Source organism: Cuculus canorus, chromosome 1 (genome assembly GCF_017976375.1).
Source record: "Cuculus canorus isolate bCucCan1 chromosome 1, bCucCan1.pri, whole genome shotgun sequence".
NCBI lineage: Eukaryota > Metazoa > Chordata > Aves > Cuculiformes > Cuculidae > Cuculus > Cuculus canorus.
The window spans coordinates 119,825,633-119,850,740 of record NC_071401.1 but is presented as its reverse complement, the minus strand read 5'-3'; the positions used below and the strand labels follow the sequence as shown (position 1 = coordinate 119,850,740).

At 44.7% G+C, this 25,108-nt stretch overlaps 2 protein-coding genes across 2 annotated transcripts in view; one reads left to right on the top strand and one right to left on the bottom strand.

Moving 5' to 3' along the window:
* The window catches only part of QTRT2 (queuine tRNA-ribosyltransferase accessory subunit 2), a 14,342-nt gene extending 10,699 nt beyond the window's left edge, over nt 1-3,643 (bottom strand). Inside the window, exons 1-3 of the mRNA XM_009557041.2 lie at nt 3,382-3,643; nt 893-948; nt 20-96 (exon numbers count right to left, since the gene is read on the bottom strand). Of these exons, the coding sequence (XP_009555336.2) occupies nt 20-96; nt 893-948; nt 3,382-3,578 (330 nt within the window). The 5' untranslated portion in view covers nt 3,579-3,643. The remainder of the gene's footprint in view (nt 1-19; nt 97-892; nt 949-3,381) is intronic.
* Nucleotides 3,627-25,108, top strand: CCDC191 (coiled-coil domain containing 191). The gene is made up of 17 exons (XM_054078088.1): nt 3,627-3,767; nt 5,792-5,830; nt 7,308-7,449; nt 9,769-9,897; nt 10,435-10,613; nt 11,096-11,310; nt 12,143-12,299; nt 14,149-14,339; nt 15,115-15,364; nt 16,683-17,137; nt 17,629-17,723; nt 18,193-18,275; nt 18,536-18,637; nt 19,771-19,914; nt 21,056-21,208; nt 21,573-21,727; nt 23,780-25,108. The coding sequence occupies exons 1-17, from the start codon at nt 3,729-3,731 to the stop codon at nt 23,910-23,912; spliced, it is 2,661 nt and encodes an 886-aa protein (XP_053934063.1). The 5' UTR covers nt 3,627-3,728; the 3' UTR covers nt 23,913-25,108.

Sequence of the window (25,108 nt, the reverse complement as noted above, 5' to 3'; positions counted from 1 at the left end):
AAGTTTATAGTTACTGTACCTTGTTAGTGTTGTAGCCAGGTGGGCAGGGAGCAACTGGGTCATAAAGGGAGCAGTACAGCACCGTGTCTGGCATACCTGGAAACAAGGTGACAGACACAGAGTTTCATCAACTAAAACAAAGCTAACGCAAATATGTGGTTTGTAAACATGCAAAAGGCAACAGGGTATCTTCCACACACAAGTACATCCATTCTGTCAAAGAAAATATTGTTCATCTGATCTCTCGGCACCAAAGGTGGCAGATTTGTTCCCTAGCTTTACAAGCTGCAGGAAGGCGAGTGCAGCATCAGGACAAACTATCAAATGGTTTGGTTCTGCAGCCTACACAGCTCCTTTGAGATTTATTTATGTTTCTTCTTGATTAATACTTTGGCTACTAAAATTTGCCAGACCAAACAGCCGCTTCACCTGACTGCTCAACTGATACACTGGAGACATCTGACATTTGACACAATCAAAATGTGTCACAATGACACAATCTGAGCAAGAACCTTAAGCCTACAGCTTTTAAGGAAGGCCAACGTATAGTGAGAGAGCAGATAAGCTACACAAATGAGAAATTTATCATCCCTGCCAGATGAGAGGTTTCAAGTGTCAGAAAACTAGATGGTATGACTCAGTGACATAGTTTTCTCTTCACAGATAGAAATTAGTGAAGCTTCTAAGAAGTTTCAGATAAAGAAATTTCCAATTTTCCTGCAAGGAATAAGTTGACCCAAGGTAGTCGAAGTTTACTGAAAGTTGGGCATAAACTTCCTTTGGAAATCCATGCCATAACTTTGCTTATGTAATGAAATGCTTGTCCAAAGGTTTTATGTGCTTTTTTTTTAAAAAAAATAAATAAAGATACAAGCAAACAAAACCACTTTACCTACAAATTTTGCAGCTCCTTCTTTATATTCTTCCAGGACATCATGAATTTCTGCCCTGCATCCAAATACAGAAACATATTAACTAAGCAAACAACTGTCAAGAAATATCAGTGGTTTCATAACTAAGGCTTCTGTTTCCATACTTAGGAGTTGTCTGGTTTAGGCATTGATAGCTGCCATCCAGCTGTCAGGCAGCAAAGCAGGGACAGATGGAACTAAATGCCAGAGACACAGAGCTCAGGAATCACAGCTTGTAAATTGGGGCACTGATAATACTATGGCAAAAAGGCAGAGCTTTAATCCACACTGACCAGTGAGCACTGACTTGCTGGAGAGCATGAAGTCACACTGTGACTTCCTGGGTGGCATCACCAACATGTATGCTCAGCAACTACACAATATAGGGATAGGAGAGCTTCTAAGAAGCTTTATGATGTTAATCTTTCCTTTCAGTTGCCATTGCCTAACTGTTTTTTTTTTTTTTTTTTGAGAGCTGGCTGCTTCTAAAGCTGGCAATTAAACCATGGAATGGTTCGGATTGGAAGCAACCATGAAGGTCATCTTGTCCAATCACCCCTGCAGTAAGCAGGGACACCTTGCACTGGATCAGGTCCTTCAGAGACCCATTCTACCTGGCCTTAAATGTTTCCAGGCATCTACCACCTCTCTGGGCAACCTGTGCCAGTGTTTCACCAGCATAAATAATTTCTTCCTAATATCTAGTCTAAACTTCTAATCTAAACCTGATCTAATGTAAACTTCTCCTCTTCTAGTTTAAAACCATTACCCCTTGTCCTATTGCTACAGGACCTGCTAAAAATTTTTTCTCCTCTTTCATATAAGCCCCCTTTAAGTACTGAAAGGCCGCAATAAGATCTCCTTGGAGTCTTCTCCAAGCTGAACTGGGAAGTATGCTGTATTCAGAATACCAAACAGTATTCCCCTGGGAAGATGACTGTTAAGTCACCAAGAGGGGGTTGGCCAAAACGTGGTCAAAAACTGTGGAGCCTTCTAGGTCCCCTATCTCCACCTGATACAAAAAGTATTTACTATAACAAAGACTTGGAATATTTTTATTTAAGCTAAAGTAGAATTAAATTAAAATTAGTCCTTGGAAAGTAACAGAATATGTGTAAGATTTCTGGAAGAATTTATCCACATGCATTTAAGTGGGACATCTGTTCTGTCCCAGCTCTTGTCTCGCTGCATGCAACTGATGGAGATTGCTCCCTTGTGTTGTCTAGGCCTGACAAAAGGTGCTTGCTTTCTACTGCTCCAAAAACAAGGGTGCTTATTTTCCACAATTCCACCTCACAATTCTATGGTTCTATGATCTCAGATGTCTTTTCCAGCCTAGCGATTCCACGGTTCTACGCTCTCAAAGGTTGTTCTCAGTCTAGCAATTCCATGGTTCTACACTCTCAAAGGTCTTTTCCAACCTAGCGATTCTATGGTTCTACACTCTCAAAAGCCTTTTCCAACCTAATGATTCCATGGTTCTACAATCTCAAAAGCCTTTTTCAGCCTTGTGATTCTACAGTTCTAGGACCTCAAAGGTCTTTTCCAACCTAGCGATTCCATGGTCCTACACTCTCAAAGGTCTTTTCCAACCTAGCGATTCCATGGTTCTACGCTCTCAAAGGTCTTTTCCAACTTAACGATTCCATGGTTCTATGCTTTCAAAAGCCTTTTCCAGCCTAGCGATTGTACGATGCTAGGACCTAAAAGATCTTTTCCAACCTAGAGATTCCATGGTCCTACACTCTCAAAGGTCTCTTCCAACCTAGCGATTCCATGGTTCTACACTCTCAAAGGTCTTTTCCAACTTAACGATTCCACGGTTCTACGATCTGAAAAGCCTTTTTCAGCCTCACGATTTTATGGTTCTAGGACCTCAAAGGTCTTTTCCAATCTAGTGATTCTATGATTCTACGCTCTCAAAAGCACTTTCCAGCCTAGCGATTGTACGATTCTAGGATATCAAAGATCTTTTCCAACCTAGAGATTCTATGGTTCTAGGACCTCAAAGGTCTTTTCCAACCTAGCGACTCTATGGTCCTACCCTCTAAAAGGTCTTTTCCAACCTAGTGATTCAATGGTCCTATGCTCTCAAAGGACTTTTCCAACCTAGTGACTCAATGGTCCTATGCTCTCAACAGTCTTTTCCAACCTAGTGATTCCACGGTCCTATGCTCTCAAAGGTCTTTTCCAATCTATTGATTCTATGGTTCTAGGACCTCAAAGGTGTTCTCCAGCCTAGTGCTTCCATGGTCGTACGTTGTCAAAGGTCTTTTCCAACCTAGTGACTACATGGTTCTAGGACCTGAAAGGTCTTCTCCAACTTAGCGACTCCATGATCCTACGCTCTCCAAGGTCTTTTCCAGCCTGGGGATTCCGATTCTACGCTCTGAAAGGCCTTTTCCAGCCCAGCGACTCCCCGGCCCCTCGCTCCGAGTCGTTTCCCCGCCCGGCTCCTCCCATTACTCACATGGCGGGCAGGGCGACCTGCGCCACGGGGGGGACGCCGCGTACCGCCCGCAGGGTGTCGAGGGTGAGGTGCGGGGCCGATCCGGTCCTGGTGTAGAGGAGGCAGCCGGGCAGCGGCAGCGCGGCCGCCCCGCTCCTGCCCAGCCCCGCCAGCGCGCCCAGCCGCCCGCCGCCCGCCCCACACCGCTGCAGCTGCATCGCCCCCGCGCCACAGGAGAAGCTGCGGCCGCGCTTCCCGCGGCATCATCAGCCTGCGCCGCTGGGGAGGAGCTTCTCCCTCGCCTCAGCCTCCTCCTCTTCTCCGCCCCGTGCAGAGCGGGCGGTTCGCTAGGGTTGCCCGGCGTGGCCATGGCCACCCCGGGGCGGCGCCGCCGCGCAGCGCCCCAGGTAACGGGGCGGCGGGGCCCTGCGGCCGAGAGCGCTGGCTTTGATGGGGGGATGAGGGTGCAAGCGTGTCGGGAGTCTGAGAGCACTGCTGGGCTGCAGCTCAGGGCTGTGAGCCGTACAGCTATGGAAGAGGCTGTGGGACGGCTGTTCCACCTCCCTGCAGGTGTTCAAAGCCAGGTTGGATGGGGCTTGGAGGTGTCCCTGCCCATGACGGGGGGGGTTGGAACTGTATGGGCTTTAAGGTCCCTTCCAACACAAACCATTCTATGAGTCTCTGGCTGGGGAGGGACTTTTTACAAGGACATGGAGTGATAGGATGAAAGGGGAATGGCTTTAAATCGGAAAAGGGAAGATTGAAAGTAGATATTAGGAAGAAATTCTTCATGCTGAGGGCGGTGAGGCACTGGCATAGGTTGCCCAGGGAAGTTTTGGCTGCCCCATCCCTGGAGGTGTTCAAGGCCAGGTTGGATGGGGCTCTGAGCAGCCTGATGCAGTGGGAAGTGTCCCTGCCCATGGCAGGGGGGTTGGAACTGCATGATCTTTAAGGTCCCTTCCAACCCAAACCATTCTATGAGTCTCTGGCTGGGGAGGGACTTCTTACAAGGGAATGGAGTGATACGACGAGAAGGAATGGCTTTAAATTGGATGGGGTAAGATTTAGATTAGACATTAAATCCCCAGGAGCTAGAAGAGCAGAACAAAGCTCCCATGGTCCAAGAGGAGGTGGTTAGAGGCTTGCTTGACCATTTAGACACTCACAAGTCTATGGGGCTGGATGGGGTCCATCCAAGAGTATTGAGGGAGCTGGCGGATGTGCTTGCCAAACCCCTTTCCATCATCTTCCAGCAGTCCTGGCTGACTGGGGGAGTTCCACTTAACTGGAAGCTGGCTGATGTTATACTCATCTACAAGAATGGTTGTAGGGAGGATCCAGGAAGCTACAGGCCTGTCAGTCTGACCTCAGTGCCAGGGAGGGTTGTGGAACAGGTCATCTTGAGTGCTATCAGACAGCACATGCAAGAGAACCACGTGATCAGGCCCAGGCAACAGGGGTTCATGAAAGGCAGGTCTTGCCAAACTAACCTGATCACCTTCTATGACAAGGTAACCTGCTTACTGGATGAGGGAAAGGCTGTAGATGTAGTCTTCTTGGACTTCAGTAAAGCCTTTGACACAGTTTCTCATAGCATTCTGCTTAGGAAACTGGCCGCCTCTGGCCTGGACAAGCGCACACTCTCCTGGGTGAAAAACTGGTTGGATGGCTGGGCCCAAATTGTTGTGGTAAATGGAGTTAAATCCAGCTAGAGGCCAGTCATGAGTGGTATCCCCCAGGGCTCAGTGCTGGGTCCACTCCTGTTCGATGCCTTTATCAATGGCATGGATGAAGGCATTGGTTGCACCCTTAGCAAGTCTGCAGACAATCTTATCATAGAAGCAGTAGGTTGGAAAAGACCTCTTAGATCATCAAGTCCAACCATTCCTGTCTAATTAAGGATGTCCCTGCTCTTGCAGGTGGGTTGGTCTAGACGGCCTGTAAAGGTCCCTTCCCACCAAAAGCATTCTGTGATTGTAACTATGCAGGTGCCAGTCAGACAGGCACCCTTAGCCACAGTGATTCTAAGGTGGGGAGTTTGCCAGCCTTCAGTGTAGATGGTACTGTGAATTTGCATGCCTGCTTACTGTTTTTCTCTTTGGAAGGAACTGCCTTTTCCAAACTGACTAGTCAGGCTGAATGAGGCTTTGAGCAACCTGATCCAGCAGGAGGTGTCTCTGCCCATGGCAGGGACGTTGGAAATGGATGATTTGTAAGGTCCCTTCCAACCCAAACCATTCTATGAAAGACTTTTCCCACGTCTGCAGGAGGGCAGCAGCAACAGCCATTTGGTTTGTCAGCAGATTGAAAGCCCGGATGCAGTTGTGTGAATGGTGCTGAATGTGGCAGCATTAAACTCTGGTTCAAAATGTAAAAATAGACAGGTGGTTGCAACGCTTATTTTTTTTTTTTTTTTTTATCTTATTTCCAGGCAAGGTTTGACTCTAGTAACTCGGAACACTGGATCAAGGTGAGGTAACTTGCACAGTGGAATCATAGAATCATAGAATTGTTTGGTTGGAAATGATCTTTGATATCATTCAGTCCAACCATACCTGTCTGCTACTAAACCATATTCCTGAAGCCCTCATATGCCCATCTTTTAAATATCTCCTGGGATGATGACTCAACTGCTTCCCAGCGCAGCCTGTTTCACCGCTTCACCACTCCTTCAGTGATGAAATTTTTCCTAATATCCAGTCTATACCTCCTCTGGTGCAATTTGAGTCCATTTCCTCTTGTCCTATCACTAGTTACTTGGGAGAAGAGACCAACAGCCACCTCGCTACAACCTCCTTTCAGGTAGTTGTAGGCAGTGATAAGGTCTCCCCTTAGCCTCCTCCAGACTAAACAACCCCAGTTCCCTCAGCCATTCCTCATAAGACTAGTTCTCCAGTCCCTTTACAAGCTCTTCTCTGGACACACTCCAGTGCCTCAGTGTCTTTCTTGTATACCAAGGGGCCCAAAATTGAACACAGTATTCAAAGTATGGCCTCACCAGCAGCAAGTACATGAGCATGATCACTTCCCTGTTTCTGCTGGCCGCACTGTTTCTGCTACCAGGATGCTGCTGGCCGCCTTGGCCACCTAGGCACAGTGCTGGTTTGTGTTCAGCTGGCTGTTAATCAGCACACTCAGGAAATTTTCTGCCGGGTAGTAACTCACTCAAGAGTAAGGTACCATGTTGCAATGCATAAAACTCAGGTGACATAAAACTTGTTATTGAGCAGTACTGCAGGTTGTATGTACGGGCAAGTAATTGAAGAGATTTACCCCAAAGCACCTTCTCCTGCATCTACAACCACCTGAGATCAAGGGAAATGGCTTGTAGGGTAAACTTCCCTTTCTATTACTCCTTAGGTATCCCTATGCTCCCACCTCCTGCCTGCAGCACACGGCAGGTAGGAGTGCATGCCTGCTCCTTTGTGCAAAGGGAAGAAGCTCCACAGAGATGTGGGCTGTCAGGGGTACAGCTGTTACGTGTGAAAACACAGTGACATGTTAGCACCATTTAGACTTTGGAGAGATGAATATGGGACAGAAATTCACTCAGACTGTTTACAGAGTGGCCAGCCTAGTTATGACAAAATACTGATACCAGCTTTCATAGTTGGTGATTGCTGGAGGCTAACTTGGCAAAGTCTCCATTCATCCTCTAGGGACTGGATGTTTGCATTCTCCCAACGTGTTATCCAGTCACTGTGATTGGCACTAATTGCCAAATGAACGCTTATTACTTAATCATTTCTAAGTCTGATTTCTCCATCCAATCAAGAGCAGTCAGAGAAACATGTTTCAAAAGTAATCTATTTGTTATAACAGTCATACCGTCTTGTGTCATGTTCCCACTGATGTTTGCTCTCTCTGGAGGAGAAACCTGGGCATAGGAAGTTTGAAAATTAATATCCAGCAGTACTAAGAAGTGTTTTCCTTTTTTTAATTTAAAGAGAGTAGAGCAAGCCTCTGAGTGTGCTGTCTCTGAAGCTTTTTCCTTTCAGAAGTCAAGGTATCAACCGGGGCCTTGTTGTCCTGTGATGAGTTTGGAAACTGTGGAACAACTGCAAGATCATGATGAAGCCTATGAGGAAGGTGAGCTGAAATACCACTTGCTTCAGTCTGCCTATAATTAACTCTTCTTGGTCCAGTATTGTGGTTCTGGTCTGAACAGGCTTTTACAAAGCTTGACAGTAGAAGAAACAGTTTATTGTTAAATGCCTTTTGTTTAATGAAGGAAGGCAAAAGAAGAATCGGTTGCTGGAGTTCTAGGTGGATCTTAATTACCATACCTAAGAGAAGGATAAACTGTCTCCTTGAGATTTTGGGTCAAGATGAGGATGCATACTGCCTTTCGATATAGACTGTATGGTCAAATACAAGTTGGTGGGCTATAGGAAACCAGCTGAAGTTACCCGACACACTTTTGATAGCAGCCCAGTTGCTTTGTGTAACTTTCACCTCTACAAATAGTTATGTGGTTTTGCCTTAATTGCCGTGCAAAATTTTCCTCACTAATTACCTAACTAAACATTCCCTTTGTAATACCTGCAGCCAAAAGGGCTTACTGAAATTTGAAAATAAAGCAGAGGTACAAAACCCCCAAAAACAGAAAGGGAAATTATCTCCCGTCAGTGCTAGAAGTACATCTGCAGTGTAAAAAGCTGATAGGAGACATGGTTTTAAAAACTGATTTAACCTTTTTTTTGAGACTCAGAAGTGAGCCTTACAGAATGGAATGAAGACACGTCTGAAGAGCGTCCGCTTCAATAGAAGAAGTCAGCTTTTTCACTTGTAATCATCAAGGGTTCAACTATTACAATAGCATTGGAATACACCTATCTGCTTACAGGGCACTATCTGAATGCATTATACAGCAGAGCGGCTCGAAAGGAGCTGTCTTTGCAATTGGTGGAAAAGTTGCTTGCTTTGCTCATGTTTCGTTATTATTTTCATTAGCCCTTCTCTGCTAGGGTTTTCCCTTTTATAGCTACTGATTTCTTAGGATTGTTCCTAGCTCAGCTGAAAGCCTTTTATCTGGAATCCATTATTAGAATACGTAACATTATTAACTACACATAGTGCACTTTGCAAAGAAAGGTATCAATAAGAGAAGTGCCAGAACTATTTTTCTCTACTTATGAGGAGCTCACATTTCCCAGTCAAAAAAGTAATTGTTCCCCAAGTGATAATCTGTTTTTCTCTCTTTTTTCTGTAATCAGATATACGTCCTTGTTCCCAGCTCAGAGATTATAAAAGAGAATGAAAGTGATCTGAAAGACAATAAACATTATATTTATGTTTTCTTAAAAAAACCCACCCGTTTTTAAGAAAGTTTTAAAAAGGCTTTTTTTGCTTTAGAAATACCAGGGCTCAATTGGAGCATCTCCCTTTTGTGTTAGAACTAGAGATTTGGGGCAGTTGCTTCCTCCTGTCTTGTCAGCTGTGTACCTCTACAAGGCATGACTTGCACTGCAGTGGCTACTAATATCCCTGCTCTTTGCCTATCCTCACTGCACGGATGGTTCAGGATGGTTCAGCTGCTTGTGGGGCTGTTCCTGATGCCTTGCAGTTTACAGCCCTGCGTTCTGCTTCAGAAACAGCTTGGCCACCCATGCTGTGAGGCCAGGTGGTTTGCTGAGGCAGCAGCCATATTAGCTGTCCTTGCTTTTGATTAGGAACTCTGAGAAAAGGAATTTTTGCATTTTTTCCACACAAGAGTGGAGATGTAAACAAAGACCACAGAAGGACATTATCCCCAGTTGTTCATTAGGCATTTGAGCTCACTGAGGATTAGCAAATCATCATGGGTGCATTGCTGTAGTTGCAGTCTTAATTCTGAGTAGGGGTTGTCCCAGGTGAAGCTTGGCATCTGACAGATTTATTATCTAGACTTACTAGTTGTTCCTGCAGCTGCAGTACTTGACAAAGGTTAACCTGTACACATGAAGCAAACACTTGTCCAAACAGTGGTTCTTTTTGTATTTAATATCTTCACAGCCTCAGGTGTACATGGAAAATAACTAAGTCTCTCCAAGGGCAGTGGTAAAAACATATGAAAGCTATCTGAGTTATGAATTGCCTCATATGAATTCTATCTCCTTGATAAATGTTATTATAGTCACACAAGTGATCTAAAAGTCCATGGAATTTTGTAGGAAAAATGGGTGGAAAAGAATTCATTGGTGACAGGGAACAAGTTGCCACCTTTTCTTCCTGTTCTTTTATGGATCAAGAAGATGAAAACAGAACTATTAGCCTTATTCCACTTTCTGTTGCAGATCATCTTTCAATCATTTTAGACAGCCTTCTCAGCATGTGATGTAACTTCCCCAGAGAGAGAGTCTTGCTAGTTTATGCTTACCCATGTATTCTTTAAGCAAGTGAGGTCATGAGTCTCTTTCCTCATGATAGCCCAAGAGCTGCTCAGTAACTGGATGAACTCCAAACTGCAACTGGAGCTGACAAGCAAGGAAGAGGAAGTTGGCTCTGTACTCCTGGAAGAGCGTTCTGCAGCCCCTCTGAAGTATGAGCAGTTTGATGGTGAGAGCACAACAAAGCAGTTCCTGGGTTCCTTTCTGAGGGCGTGCTGGAGAAGGGAGCCAGGCCTCATGTTGTCAGACTGAGAGGTAAAAGTTCCTTTGAGGTCAGAGTAGCAGGATCAGTAGAAACAAGATCAGAGGTGATGATTTTTCTCTACCACGTCTTACAGCACCTTGCTGTAGGGTGGCAGAAATGTACCTCATAAACATTCCAAGTCTCTCTTTGTAAAAGAGAAATTTTCTTTCTTTTGTGTGTGAGTATTTGTGAGGCCTGTCAAATTTATACAGCCGTCTGAGTTGCTCAGAGGCAAGGCAGTAAAAAAATCGATGAAATTTTGTTACTGCCCTAGTGTCTTCAATGGGAGACTGATTAAGACTCTGGGGATAAATGGAGTGCAGTCAGTGTGTCTGCTTTCATCAGAAATGCATTCACAGTCTATGAAAATGATCCCATTAATTACGTTAGGCTTTGTGATCTGAGAAAGAGGGATTTATTCATTTCAGACTAGCCTGAGATAATCTGAATTCCTCATTTCAGACTTGTGCAGCTATCTGGAACATGAACTGGAAAGTTCTTCTGTCCAAGTATACCTACAGCATCTTTTGCAGAGTGAAGTTCTGAACTGTGGGATAATGGAAAACCTTAGGCTTGAAGACATCAAGGAAAAAAAAAAACTTGTAGATCCACGAATAATCATGGAGCTCAGACACAAGCAGGTAACAAGGCAAGGCAGCACAGTTAAAAGGAATAAGACAGAGGATTAAAGGATTAGAGTAAATGCTCAGTGATACATCCCCCGTATTCTCTGCTAGGCTGCAACAGTCTCTGACTTGGAGGCAAATACCCAAGGATACTCTTCCACAGTTTAGCTGAAACACTGCTGCGTTCCTGTGTGCACGTTGGCCATTCACAGTAGCTTGCACAGACAGCTTTCACTACATCTGTTCATTTTCTGCCTTTCTGGAGACGGACAGGAAAAGCTGTCATGGCAGTCAGTTCTGAGTTTGCTCCTAGCGAGTAATACTGGTTTAACCTCAGTCTCTTGAATAGAATTTTTGGCTGGTCTGAAAGCAGAACTAGTCCAGTCAATGCTAGCTGTGAAAGGTGGACTGTGACCCAAGCTGTCAGTGTACAGTGAACCTCACATTCTCCAGAGTTTGGTGCCTGCCTTGACTTTTGCTGATTTCCTCCTTCCCAGGTGAAAGAAAACCGAATGAGGCGTCAGAAGGCATTAGAGCTTCAGGGGCAAGAAAAGCTCCTGAAGAAATCAGTTTTGTCTAAGGCAAAGTTCCAAGGACAGGAGGAAGACAGAAGGAAGGCTCTGAAGGAGGAAGAGGAGATCCAGAGGATAATGGTGAAGCTGCGAAAGGAAATGGCTGATAAGAGACACACTGTGGCAGAAGCATGGAGAACGTAAGAGGGAGGGGTGGGGCATGGAAAGAACCATATGAATAACACTTCTCTTATCAGCTGCTTTTGCTAAATGTAAGACGAGTTGTCGTCCTAGAGGAAACATCTGATATTCCTCTGTCTCTGAACTCTCCCAAGCCCTTTTATTCCTTTGTTACCAACTTCAATGTCAGAATTTACCATTAGTGGGAATATTGGCTAAAGATACTGTTAGCTTCTCCTCAGCCAACACCAGTATGTATGCTGATTCCCAGAGCATGAGTGTGGTTGCACCACTGCATTCTATCCATCAACTCTGTGGCCACATCTAATCTTGTTTTCATCAAATGCAGCATGAAAGCCAGTACACACACACACACACACACACACACACACACAAAATACAGAATGAATCGCTAGCCTGCCTAGAATAGTCTGTGTTGAAGGTCTAGCACTTATAATACTTCCTCTGCTATGAGAGAATAGAGAGTGTTCTTGGCTAAGAATTCTGCAGACGTAATTTTTGCATCTGCTGAGCTTGGATTGTGACAGAGATGTGACTTGTAGGAATGCCATTTATTTACTTAGGTAGCCTTGAGATCCTGAATCTTCTCATGCAAGTGCTTTACTGAAATCTTCCTATTTTCTTCTGCCCGCTACATTTCGGAGATGCTCCAGGCTGTTTAATTTCTGGGGTCCCAAACCATGACAGAGGCTGTCTTCTAAGAAGGCTGGGTTAAATAATGAGCAATTTTCTAAGCTGTAGAGGTGATTCTCTCAGGATGGGCCAAAAAGAGAAATCTATGCTACAATACTTTCCTTATTGTATTAATCTGTATGTTTGTTCACTTTCCAGGGAGGCGAAGAGAGTAGAAAAAAGGCAGGAGCTGTCAGTGCAGGAGGTACCTATTACTGCGTCATCACCCCGGGTCCTGAAGACAGAAGAGCAAGAAGGGGAGAAACAGATAAAGTCTCAGGAGCTGCTGCACAGGATTCACATCAATAAGCAGAGAGTAAGCATCATGCTTCTTCATCTGGGACTCTGAGCTACCTGTCCTCAGCTACCATTTGCAAAACTGAAGTAACAAGTCCTGGTTATCAGAATGTTTTACTTCTTCCAAGCCCTCCTCTTGATACCAAGAAAGTAGAAAAGCAGGGTAAAAAGTATTTTGTAAAACTGTGAGCAAGACATTCTGAGCCTCTGTCCCCCATGTCTGTGCCTCAAGTGTACTCAGTGAGAGTTTCACTTAAAATTGTGGAAAAGATGTGGCTTTTGGGACAGTTGCAAACATAAAGGCTTCTGCAACTTAGAAATAGGCAGAGATACAGAGGAGGCGGTGGAGCAAGATTTGTTTTCCCATGAGGAGGGAAGTAAAAGGTGGAGAGTGGCACGAAAGGGCCTGAGAAGCCCTTACTGTCTGTATGAGAAGATATTTTCAAGGTTGCCTCGCAGACCCTAGTGCAGGACAGGGAGAGGAAGGAGAAGAGAGAAGTGCTGAGGCCTGGAATGAATTTTGAGCTGCACCACCAAGAGCTGAAGTATACCAGCACATCCACAGTAACAGGTTCCTCAGGGATCCTCTCCCACTACGTGCAGTAGTATATTCTGTGATATTGCAACAGCTCTTTTGAGACAAGTGTGCAGACTTCAATAATTCCTGGTAGAAACCTACTTCTTTTACCCTCGTTATTCTGATATAGTCAAGTCTAGATTAAAGACCCAGTTGTATCAAATACTTGCAATTAAAGAGCAATGTATTTGTATTGAATAATTTTCTATGGGCAGTCTCAGCAAAGGGAATGAATTTCCCTGAGCGCCGGTATGAATGCCATCTATCACATAATGTTTTTAATTAGAACAGTAATCATCGATGGCATCTACTTACCTAAGTCTAGATATTTTTTTAATAGAAGAATCCCATAGCTTTTGTGGTGCTTCTCACTTAGCTGATCGTCTGCTGGATTTGAGCTGGGCTACTGTTTAGCAGTACACAGCCTGTCTCCAGCAGAACCTAAGCTATGAAGATAAGCCTGAACGAAACCATAGAACAATTTAGGGCTGGCATAACATGAGAAGCCACAGCTTAGCTGAGCTAAGCTATAGTGACACTTTGATTATTTTCCTAAAGCAGAAAGAAGTAGCTAAAGTATTGACATTTTGTCCTTTTTGTGACTCTCCATTTGCAGATTTCAGTGAATTCAAAACAAGGCGTTATGACAAAAGGGGAGTTGTATGAGTTGATTCGCTTAGAAGGTCAAGATGACCAGCGTCTGCACTGACAGAGCTAGAATTATGGGGTAGATTAGATAGCAAATTGCTGTGCTGTACAATATAAATCACTCTCAGAGGCAGCAAGTCTAATTACATGATAGGGGGAAGGTTTGGCTTCCTGCTACTGGAACAAGGGTGAGCTTAGGTCGTGTCATAAATTCGTGCTAGTGTCTTGATTTTTGTCTAACTTAAAACCAAAACTGTCCATGGAGATATTTGTCAACTGTTCTCCACAGACTTCTTCTTACCTGTAGCATCTTAGACATTTTCTAGATTTTGAAACATTCTTTTTGTCTCTAGAAATTCTGTGTTCCTCACCCATTTTATTCCTTTACACTCGGTGAACTAAGTGTGTTTCACTCAAAAGCTTAGAGCCCCACAATGTTGTCCTTCTAGTCCCTTTCTGCTTTTTGTAGAAGACCTGCACATTCTCTTTGTTATTTGTTTTAACCTCAAGGTAATTGTTGAAAGTGGGGATTCCAAAAAGAATCTCAAAAAGGAAAGTCAGATAAGGGAAAGAGTGGAGAGGATCAGCATTTGTGTGGCAGGTTGTATCTTGTTCATTGGTTTTCTGAAACTCTCTTGTGCAGTGCATGCAACAACATTTCTCTGCTTGGCTGAAAGTTGTTCTGGAGCACAGAATTAAAATGAGAAGAGCCAAAGCCCTTGCTGACTGGAGATGCCAACTGAAGGCCCTGCGAGCCTGGAGAAACTATACTTGGGCCCAGAAAGTAGCGCAGGAAACACAGCAATTGGAAGCTCATCTCCAAGATCAAAACAGGTAGTAACCCTACACCATGGAATTCCTTCTACTGCAACAGTACTTGGGCAGTGTAGTGATCAGGGACTGTAAAAGGGGCTTCCCAGTTAGCCAGCAGGAGGAAAACAATAGCGTTTTGAAAAAAATGTCTACATTGCTTGCAGTTGGCCAGGGGCGTTGTGGCACAGATGAAAAGGAGGACAGAGATAAACAAGAGCTTTAGCACTTTCAACAATCCTGCACCTCACTCTCTCTGTAGGTTTCTTTCCTGGAAATCTCACCTTGGCTTGCTCTGTACCCGAGAGAATATGAGGTGCCATATTTAGTGCTGTTTAATATAGTCATTTCCTATTTCAGAGGAATAGCAGAGATCATTTTGGCCAGTACCTGTCATTAAGGAGGCTGTTGGGTGAATTACCTATCAGCCAGAGAAAACTTTGCTCTTGAAAGTGTCTGGCAGGCTCTGTGGTGAGGCATTGCCATTTCCCCTTATGCAGCTGGCAAGGGAACAGGATATCTCCTTTGCACCTATCCTGCAACCCAAGGATGACACAGGAAACTGCAAAATGTGAACTAGGGAAACTTATATCAAAATAATGGGCATTCTTTCTGCCTTCCCAGTCCTTGGAGAAACTCTGTACAGCTTTGGGAGGTCTTCAGAGTTCAGTGACAAAAAGACTCGGGAAGTTATGGGGCCTCATGCCATGACCTGGACTGCTGTACCTGATGCAGCTGTTTCAGGCAGGCCTGGGGAGAAACCTCACGCCTGTCATAACACAAGTACTTCCTCATTCAGGAAGAAACAACTGTCTGCGGAGCATAACCAGCGACGTATTTTGCACCGCTGCTTTCTAGCGTGGCAATGCTGGAGCCAAGCAGAGAAAGAAAAGCGAGAGCTGCAGATCAAGAGGGAGGAGACAAAGAGAAAGATGGCACAGCTGCTGGAGGCAGTGTCACAGGGGAAGGGTGGTCTGGACAGGCCACTGGAGATTAACAAGCCTGGGACAGCAGAAGTGAACCATCATCAAGATAGGCAGCAAGACAAGGTAAATCCTTCCCACGTAGTTTTGTCTATTGGCGTCTCAGGACTTCTACGAAGTACTTCTTTTGTGCAATCTGAAATAAAGTGTACATTATCCCAGAGGAAGGCTTCTTTCCCGGGGTGACCCCCAAATATCTGCCTGCAGCTGCTCAGGAGACAAGTCTAAAAATCAGAGGCAAATATGGAGGACAGTGGAAAATTTTTAAAAATAATCTCTAATGCTGCCAGAGAACAACCCTTCATGTACTGTGAGTCGCAATGAGCATCCCACCCCCAGATCACTTTTGCTGAGAGATTAGTTACATCTTTGATGCCTGCTTAGGCTTAAGAAGAATAATGCTTGACTGCATGACAAGAGATTTTTGTCATGTCAGTGCAGCTCTCTGACTTATGCATGGGGAAAAAAGTTGTCACTGGCTGTTTGAGGATAATGCACATCACGAGGAGGTAGGAGAGGAGAATTGGAGTTGCTTCCTTAAGTTGTCATTTATCAGGTCAGAGCCTGCCCTTCCTTCTGTCCTTAAAACCTGAATCACAGCAGTATCCTGATCCCAGTATGAAATCTCACACACACTTATAACAGGTCAAGCTTTTCATTTGCTTAAATGTCAGCAAAAGTTGATTTCCTATAGAACTTACATCATCCTAGTAGGCCAGTATTTTTATTCTGATGCACTGCTAAAATTTGTGCTGGAAGGATGGGACTGAATTGAGGTTTGACCTAGGAATCAGAAAGCAGACTTCACATCTGATGCCTTTTCAGAGAAAGGCTATGTATCAGAAAAGTTACAGCCTCATTTCCTGCTATGCATCAGATCCATCAAAGCTGGAGAAAAGGCATGAGGAAGCAGCACCTTGTAGACTGTCTTCCATCTGAAAAGGGACTGTCCAGTAGATCAGTGGTGTAGATCACTTCATCACTGTTTTATCCTTTATTCTCTGCCTGAGCACAGAATGGGGACAACGCAGACCAAAAGAGAGCATGCTAATACCTGAGAGATGGGCTCGCTCCTCAACTGTGCCCCCTAACAAAATAGCCAGGATATATTACTGCCAGAGCTCTTGTCCAATAAGGATTTCTTCCTCCCAGTGAAATGGCACAGTTCCTTAACAGTCTTTCCCACAGCCTCACATTTTGTGCATAACAGGCCCTCTCTGCCCTGGCTAGGATCTGGATGCGGACTGCATAGCTGAGATTACTTCTTAGTCATGTCATAGATTCGTGTTAAAGAAACACTTACTATGCAGGAAGGGCAGAAGAGTGCTTCATTTTAATCAATGCCAAATTTTCCTCTTTTTTTTTTTTTTTTTTCCTCTCCTAGCCAACTGAAACTTGCCTCATACAGAAAGAACCTGATCAGACCAAAGACCACTCTCATTGGGATGCTGTTCATACATCTTATTCCTACAGAAAACCCAAATTTGCTTGGAAGGTTACCTTAAAATCTGCAGCGCCGAGTGCCCAGGGCCAGGCTGTATACAGTAATCAAACAGCCACTCTCCCTCAGCAGTTTCAGGCAGCTGGTCCAAAGAAAGCTCCTGCTTATGGTAGCCGTTTCGAACACCGTCATGCCTTCCAGCAACGTCTGATTGAGGAGCAGAGGCAGCAGCTTCAGAAACAGCAAGAGCTGATCCTTGAACTGCAGGAAAACCAGAGACTGAACAGAGCTAAAGAAGAGGCAGCACAAGCCACAGGTGTAACTTGGTCACTTAACAACTCAGCCTTAGAAGCCAGAGAGGAAAACCAATCCATATGCAACAATACAACCCATGTGAGGTATATGCCCATCATAAAGCAGGCTTGATTAGTCAGGATGTCTCATTCCTACACAAGCTGAGCCAGAATTTGCCAGGCACACTTCAGTCATGGTAGCACCTGTGACTTAGCCTCAAGTGTAGTATTGGGCTGACTACAGTTCTCCATCTTCTCCCTTTTTGCTATGGCTCAACACTATGCGATTCATACAGGATCCACTTAGAAACAGCAACACTAGAATGTTACACGTAATAGCAGCAGGGATTTATGTAGTTAAGAAAAAAGAGAGTGGCATCTTCAGTATTTCAGAACGTGCAGCAGCCCTGTGTACTCAGCTCCTTTGCAAGGATGCGTCATTTCAAGCAGGAAAAGGTGTGTCAGGTATTCAGAATGAAAAATGCAGCACAATGGAGAACAGAAATACAAGGCCCATTTCTCAACCACAGGTGGTAGGTGTGAGTCATCATTTGACTGCATTCATTGATGAATTTCTGTACTTTTTCCTTTCATAGTCTGCCTGTTTCTCATGGGCCAGAAAACACAAGGGCAGTGATGCAAGGCACAAGGCCCTCCAGCAAGCTGACTTCAGCTCATCCCATACTGAAAGGTATCGTTCTACATAGCAAAGACCATTCCAGACCACTTTTCTCAATGGCTTCTCTGGAAGCGTCTTTCTTCATCTCAGTCTTGCTGGTTGATGACAAGTATGCAAGTAAAGCTCACCACCCCGTTTCCCAGCCAGACCTGCACCGTGGGAGTGTGAGCTGTTTTCATGCCCAGGTCAAGCATCTGTAAAACCTGGGCCACCGCAAGCCCCTCAAGTTCACGCTTAGTACACTGTGGTAGTGGTTACACCTAACACCTGTGATTGTTTCTGGTGTGACAAGACTCAGAGAGAGAAGCTCTGCATGACACTGACAGACATAAGAGGCAGCAGAAAGCAAGACCCTTTGTGCTGGCTTTACCAAGTCAACAGGCAGCTGGCAGTAGAGTGAAGTGGTCATGTTTGTTCCCAAAACTTCTGCCATTACCTTATAGCTCATTTCCACTCAGCCTTATGTCCTCTATTTCTGTAGCTATGGAAGAGAGAGCAATTCAGCGGGCAGAAAGGAGGAGGAAACTAGAAGAAGCCAGACAACAAAGAGAAAAGGAAAAATTGGTAAGGGAAGTGGAAAATTAAATAAAATCTCTTTCACATCATTCCAGTTACAAAAAAATGCCGTTCTAACTTCAAGAGTCATGGACCAAGAAAAGGCCCTTTATCCAAAACAGGAGTTTCATAGCTTTATAGAGAAAGCAGATGTCTTGGCACACATCAAAAGAATTAGGTAGTAGAAAGATATATATAGAGAGGTGTTCTTTGAAAAGGTCACATGTGCCAACTTATATTTTACCTTCCTCCATTTTCTCCATTTCCAGGCCCAGCTGAAGGCTGAAGAGGAAGCACGACAGAGGAAGGAGGCTGAGGAAAAGGAAGCTCAGCAGGAAAAACGACGGGAGGAGAGAAGGCAGCAGAAGCTGGTGACCAAACACCTCACCTGTTTCCTCCCACTTTAGCGGGGATAGGGACGAAAAGGCATTACCCACCAGCACTCAGGCAACAGCAGAGTAATGTGCACTGAAGGTCTTCATTAGCAGAGGAGAGTTCCACAGCACAGCGCCCACTATAAAGACTCTCCACCTTCCCCCTCCACAGGGTTAGGGGAAGGGCTGTGGACTGGATGCAGTATGAAGTACGTCCTATCTGTCTCATCAGCAGGACTACAGGTCCCAGCTGGTAGATGTTCAATGCTGAGATACAGCCATGTAAGCCCCCACAGTGGCAGCGTGTTCAAACTGCTTTCAGACTGCCTCTCCCATTCCCTTTCAGCATACATAAAGATACTAGTCACAAACACACCATTATAAAGCAAACAAGCCTGATGGGTATATCAAGGGCAAATTTGCGCCTGAAAAATAGAAGCAACCTCTCCACGGAGCTAGCCCAGGAATAGCCCCACTTCATTATTGTTACTTGGAAATGAGCTGTCCTAATAACCCTAATAACACATTTGAAATCCTACAGGAATTTGACCTACAGATACTGTTCTACTTGGATTAAGTGCCTTAGAATATTTGACCTTCGTTACTGAGTCTCAGTCAAAAGTAATATTATACAGTTATATAATACCCGCATCCATCCCCTAGTGCTTAGGCTAGATCAAGTGGTAGGGTCCATGTGTAAACTCGGAATAATTTTTGGACATGCTTTCAATCTAGTTTTATAAGCCTGAATGCTGACCTCCTTGAGTTCACCAGAGCACCCTACCTCACATTGATGGACACCCATCAAAAGGAGATTCCTGCTACCTCAGCACTGCCGGTAGCTACAGTAACACCAAACTGCAGTGCTGAGGGAAAGGCCTGTGCTGATACATGGCCCAAGGAAGTGTCCAGTAATGCCATCATCCTCTGTAAGAATTTTCAAGACAGTCTGCTTTCTACCACAGGTTCTAGCACATGGGGTCATGTCTGGTCAGCACTGCTAAAGGTAATGCAGATCCCTCTATTTCCTGTCAGGTGAAGACCTCCAGCTCCAATATGACAATCTGTTATCATTACTTAATACCCTGTTCATCCCGAGTGAATTAAAACTTCTGCTCTTTGTATTGTAGAAAGAGCTGGAGAAGCAGAGGAGGCTGGAGAAAGACCAGCAGCTTCAGAAAAAAGCCAGAGATCACTATGAGATGGTCCTGCTCAGAAAGCTGGGAATGGTGCCATGGAAGAGGCTGAGAAAGCAAGCGAAGGAAAACCTGTTGGTAAATGCTAAGGTTAAAGGAAAGGACTGGTGCTGTGGGAGGAAGGGAAAAAGAATGAATGCAGCATTTAGCAGAAGCCTTAATAGGCTCTTAAACCAGATAGAGATGGAAAAAGAAAAAATGCTCCCTCTCCTATATCAGTTTTTTAAATCAGCCTATCTGACAATATCATGAAAGGTCATCAAGACCGCACAAGGGTGGCATCCTTATTTATAGCTGATAAAACAGAAATCACAGAGAAAGGAACAAATTTCAATCTAATGACAAGTCACATTTTGTTAGCCTCCACTTGTCTGCAGTAGTAACTGCCACGTGATTTGATGCCAATAAAATATGTATGATACAGCCAAAAAAAAACCCAAGCTGAAGTTATATGACATGAGTTTGTCAGTTCTCTTGCTCCACAGCAAATCAGGAAGAATGCCAAGCCACTGTAGTTACAGCAGTTAACCCCAGCGCATTTCTAGGGCTTTCCCTCTCTCTGGAGCTGCTGCGGGTGCAGTGTTGGTCACTGCTAGAGGCAGGACACCACAGGTAGTAATCCAGCAATCTGTTCTAGCCTGGCCATATCTTCAGTGCAGAATAGTAAGTGGTAGCTTCTGAGACCTTGACACGTAAATATTGCTAATGAAATATTTTTGTAGGTGACTGAATTAGCATGCCTTATCACAAGAGGACTAATAATGCTCAACCCTATCCTGAAGATTTAGCCAGAGCCCAGGGTTAAATTGGCAAGCTTCCATTTAAGTGACTGGAACTGCAGCTATTTACAGTACTCAACCAAATGTATGTAGGCCTCCAACTGCGAAAGAGCAGAGGAATAGCAGCTGCTCCATAAGTCCACCCCACTGGTCAGCGTTATGTTCGGGGATGGAGTAAACTGTTACAGGCTGTGCCTGTGCTCCATTCACACTAGGTTAAACTGACTATCTAATTCAAAGGATATTCTCTAGAAGTGATTCAGCAGTGGTCTGAGAGAGACACCGATCTTATTTATTCCTTATGCTCACACCTCTTTGTGGGAACATATCCTTTTGGACATCTCAGCTGCCAGACATCTGCATTTTGGGGGCTCCAAAAAGTGGAGGTAATTCTCTAGTGTATACAGTTTTCTGTAGCCACCTCTACTGTCTTTACTCAGGTGGCACAAAGGCACCATTGCTTGGGCCTGCAGAGGAAATGCCTGGTGATGTGGCTCCAGTACACCCAAGACAGCCTGAAGGAGAAGGAGTCTCGGGCTGAGGACTTCTATTCCCGTACATTGCTGAGATGGGGCTTCAGGAACTGGCTAAAGGTTGGCCTGAGCACAGCAGAGGAATGAGCTAGCTGCTGCTATGCTTCCCCCTCACCACAGTCCTTACTTCACACACTGGTTGGCCCAGCCTTTGCTGAGTTACATTGTCCCCACTCCAGCAACTTCATTCCCTTCTTCAGAAACCTTCCTTTAGCTTTCCATTCCCTATCATTCTCCTCCACCTAGGATGCACTCCTGTGTAATGCTCTCCACCTTTGCACTCACTCACCCTGCTCTCTGCTCATTTTCCTCCACTCTGTCCCCATTACCCTTCACTGCCACAATCTCAGCACTCTTCTCTTTCTGCTTATGGGGTTGGGAGAAAGAAGCCGTTCTCACCTATTATTCTTTCCTCCTTCCTTAGTACAAGGATTATCTCTCCGCTCTGGAGGAGAGAGTGAGAACCCTTCATGCCACGTGCCTCATGAGGAAGTACATCAGGGCATGGTTTGATCTGATGATGGAGGAAAAGAGTATGTTATGGAAAAAGCTGAAGATTGCTACTGAACACAGTAACAAGTAAGTTCATTGCCTTGCCAGCAGTTCTTTACTTGGGTTTAATATACCCTATAGATTATTTTAGAGACTACTTTTGGCAGGTCAATTATCTGCTCCCCAAGAAGGTGAAAAAGGTTCTTCACTGCTACCATTTTTCTTCTGTTATACACACAGACAATATCAGCAGAGGTTTCATAAAATCACAGAATCACTACGTTGGAAAAGACCTCTTGGATCATAGAGTCCAACCATTCCTGTCAAACACTAAACCACGTCCCTGAGCACTTCATCTACCCATCTTTTAAATACCTCCAGGGATGGTGACTCAACACCCTCCCTGGGCAGCCTCTGCCAGTGCCCAATGACCCCTTCTGTGAAACATTTTTTTCTGATATCCAACCTGAACCTTCCCTGGCAGAGCTTCAGGCCATTCCCCCTTGTCCTGTCCCCTGTCACCTGGGAGAAGAGGCCAGCATGCTCCTCTCTACAACCTCCTTTCAGATAGTTGTAGAGAGTAATGAGGTCTCCCCTCAGCCTCCTCTTCTCCAGGCTAAACAACCCCAGCTCTCTCAGCTGCTCCTCATAAGACTTGTTCTCCAGCCCCTTCACCAGCTTTGTTGCTCTTCTCTGGACACGCTCCAGAACCTCAGCATCCTTCTTGGAGCAAGGGGCCAGAACTGAACACAGTATTCGAGGTGCGGTCTCACCAGTGCCGAGTACAGGGGGAGAATCACCTCCCTGGACCTGCTGGCTGCTTGTGGTAAGATTTTTCCATGCAGCCTGGAAAAGGAAATTTAGTGGTACCCTTCACAGGACTTTTAAATCTGCTGAAAGAGAATACAGCGAAAGTGGCTAAGTGGCTGAAACTTTCTAAGCTGATTAGCAGATCTGGTCACGCAGCTTCTGCTAAAAGCTGCCTTAGGAAAATGTTTAAGTACGATTATAGCAACACAAGTGATTGTGAAGGAATTACACTGTATTGTTTTGTCCACAGCAGATGATTTAGCTCACAAATCCAAAGCTGATCAACTAGAAACCCTACTTAAGGAATCTTTCAGTTTATGCCATTCTCAGTCTGACTTTGGCAGGGAGAACTATAGCACCCAGTTCTACTATTTATGACTAGAGCCTGATGCACCCAGATCACACATTGCCCCGTAACTTCATTAGCTGTGCATTTTGACGGGAGGAAAAAACTGTTGGCAAAGTCCAGGAGAAAAGAGAAGCCTATTCACCTTCCTCACCATAAAATCATCTCAGCTGCATGCAGTCATGAATAGGCTGTGCCTGTGCATAGCCCAAACAGGATGTGCAGCACCTTGGAGAACGGAATTAAATTAAATTTACCTCTTGTGTAGTAGAGTGAACCTGTTCTAGCTTGCCATGTCAGTAAAGATCAGAACAGTACACAATTTAACCCAACAAGCCAGCAAACTGGGGGAACCAGGGAAGACTCAGGTCCAGGAAGAGACTGGATTTATTCTGCATATGACCTCACTTTAGGAATGTAATCACCGTTGTTCCTCTTTACCTCTTCCCCCACTGACTGGCAAAAGGCAGTTCAGACTTTGACACTGCAAACTATTCTTTAGAAAGGACTGGTGCTCCCTTCTGTCTGTATGGGAACCCAGGCCAAGGCACTTTTGGTGGGGTGATTAAAATTAGGTGAGAACTTGAGTTCAGCTGCCTGCTCTCCCAGTTGGTTGGCCTGAACAAAACAAGCCTGCATTTTTCCTGCAGAAACTGTTTTCAGAGACCCTGTTCATTCTTCCAAGAAACATCTTTCATCTTCAGAGTGCTAAGCAAACACCAGCTAATTAATTCTGTCAGAGGAAGGAACAAAATTCTTGGGGGTGAGAAACAGAGAAGGGCAATGTGTCATTTTTCCCTGGGATGACTGACATATTATTGGAGTGGTCTGCATGCAGATATTTAACATGTCACAGCCCTGACTGGCAGCAGAAAGGACAAATCTCATAGGTAATTTAGGGGAGACATCTTTTGATTACTTGTTATGCTATGTATACATCTGCATGTCTTCACTTTGTTCTTTGTGTCCCCTGTTTCTTTAAGGAGACTCCTGCGGAATGCATTCAAAGCATGGAGGCAATACCCACTACTGATGAAAAAGGAAAGAGAAAGAGAGGAAAGAAGAAACCAGCTGCGCAGGAGAGTTGCTGAAATTCTCCCTGATTTCCAGACATGACAGAAGGGAATCAAAGGAGACTAGGAAAGGGGACAAAAAGACTCCTTCTTTTCTGTGCCATCTTCCTACTGACTGAAACAAATCCAAGGGGAAGTCTTGTCCAGTGCAAAGGGTCTTACAGTCAAAGCAAGCTCCCTGGGGCCACTGCTCTAATAACTTAAGTATATATGACAACTGATGGTTTCACTTTGTACTTCAGGGGGTTATTCCCCACAAGGACCTTCTTGTTTGAAGTCCCTGTAGGGGTATCTTGGCTAGTGGCAGTGAGGCCTAGGTAACCAAAGCCTAGCACGGGGTGTTTCAGGCCAAAACCCACTTCTACATGAAGAGTTTTTGCAAGCAGCCCTGGCACAAATCCTCCTCCAGCACAGGAAGCACTGAACTGCACCTATTTTTTCCTTAAGCAGTAACCTGCTGCTTTTCTATTGCCAGCACTCTAGCATGACACAGCTTGATCAGAGAGCAAACAGACTTGTCTACTGACTCCTGCTAACCACTACTGCGAACTTGGCCACCCAGAGAACAGTTTCTGATTAACTGTGCCAAGAAAGTTAGGATGGGAGGAGAGGAGAGAAGAGCTATTTACGCAAATCGTATTTGCTAAAAGTCCAGATCACAGCATCACATATGGACAAGCTAAAACCTGCACTCTTTTTCAAGGGACTGCCTAGTTTGCAGCACTGGCCAGCTCATGAGCACGAGTGCTTTGATTGCGGTGGCAAGCAGTGATTCCAAGTTTAGAAACCCCAATCTTCATATCATTCAAACAGTTTCCAAGCTGGTTAACTGTAATATTTAAGGGTGTATTGTGCAAGTCAGTCTGAGTCTTTTACACTTGATCCAGCACACCAAAAAAAAAACCAACCCAAAATCCAAGAAAAAGGCAGATTATATTTTTACATACTGTAAGTTGACGTGATTAAAATGAAAGTTTCTTATTTCTATTTAACTTCAACCTGTAGCATAGTGCAGATAGGCTAATGCTGCTAAGGTACAGTATGTCTTGTCTTAGCAACAGCATAAGGCAGAAATCTGGCATTGCTTCCCTCTCACAACAAGATAGGCAAAGTTCTCTCCAAAAGCATTTGGCAGTACAGGGAGCACTTGGGTAACACCAGGAAGATGACAGTTTACTATTACCCATTGTATTGGATAATTTTTAAATCTTGTATATGCATTGAAAGTTTCCAATAAAC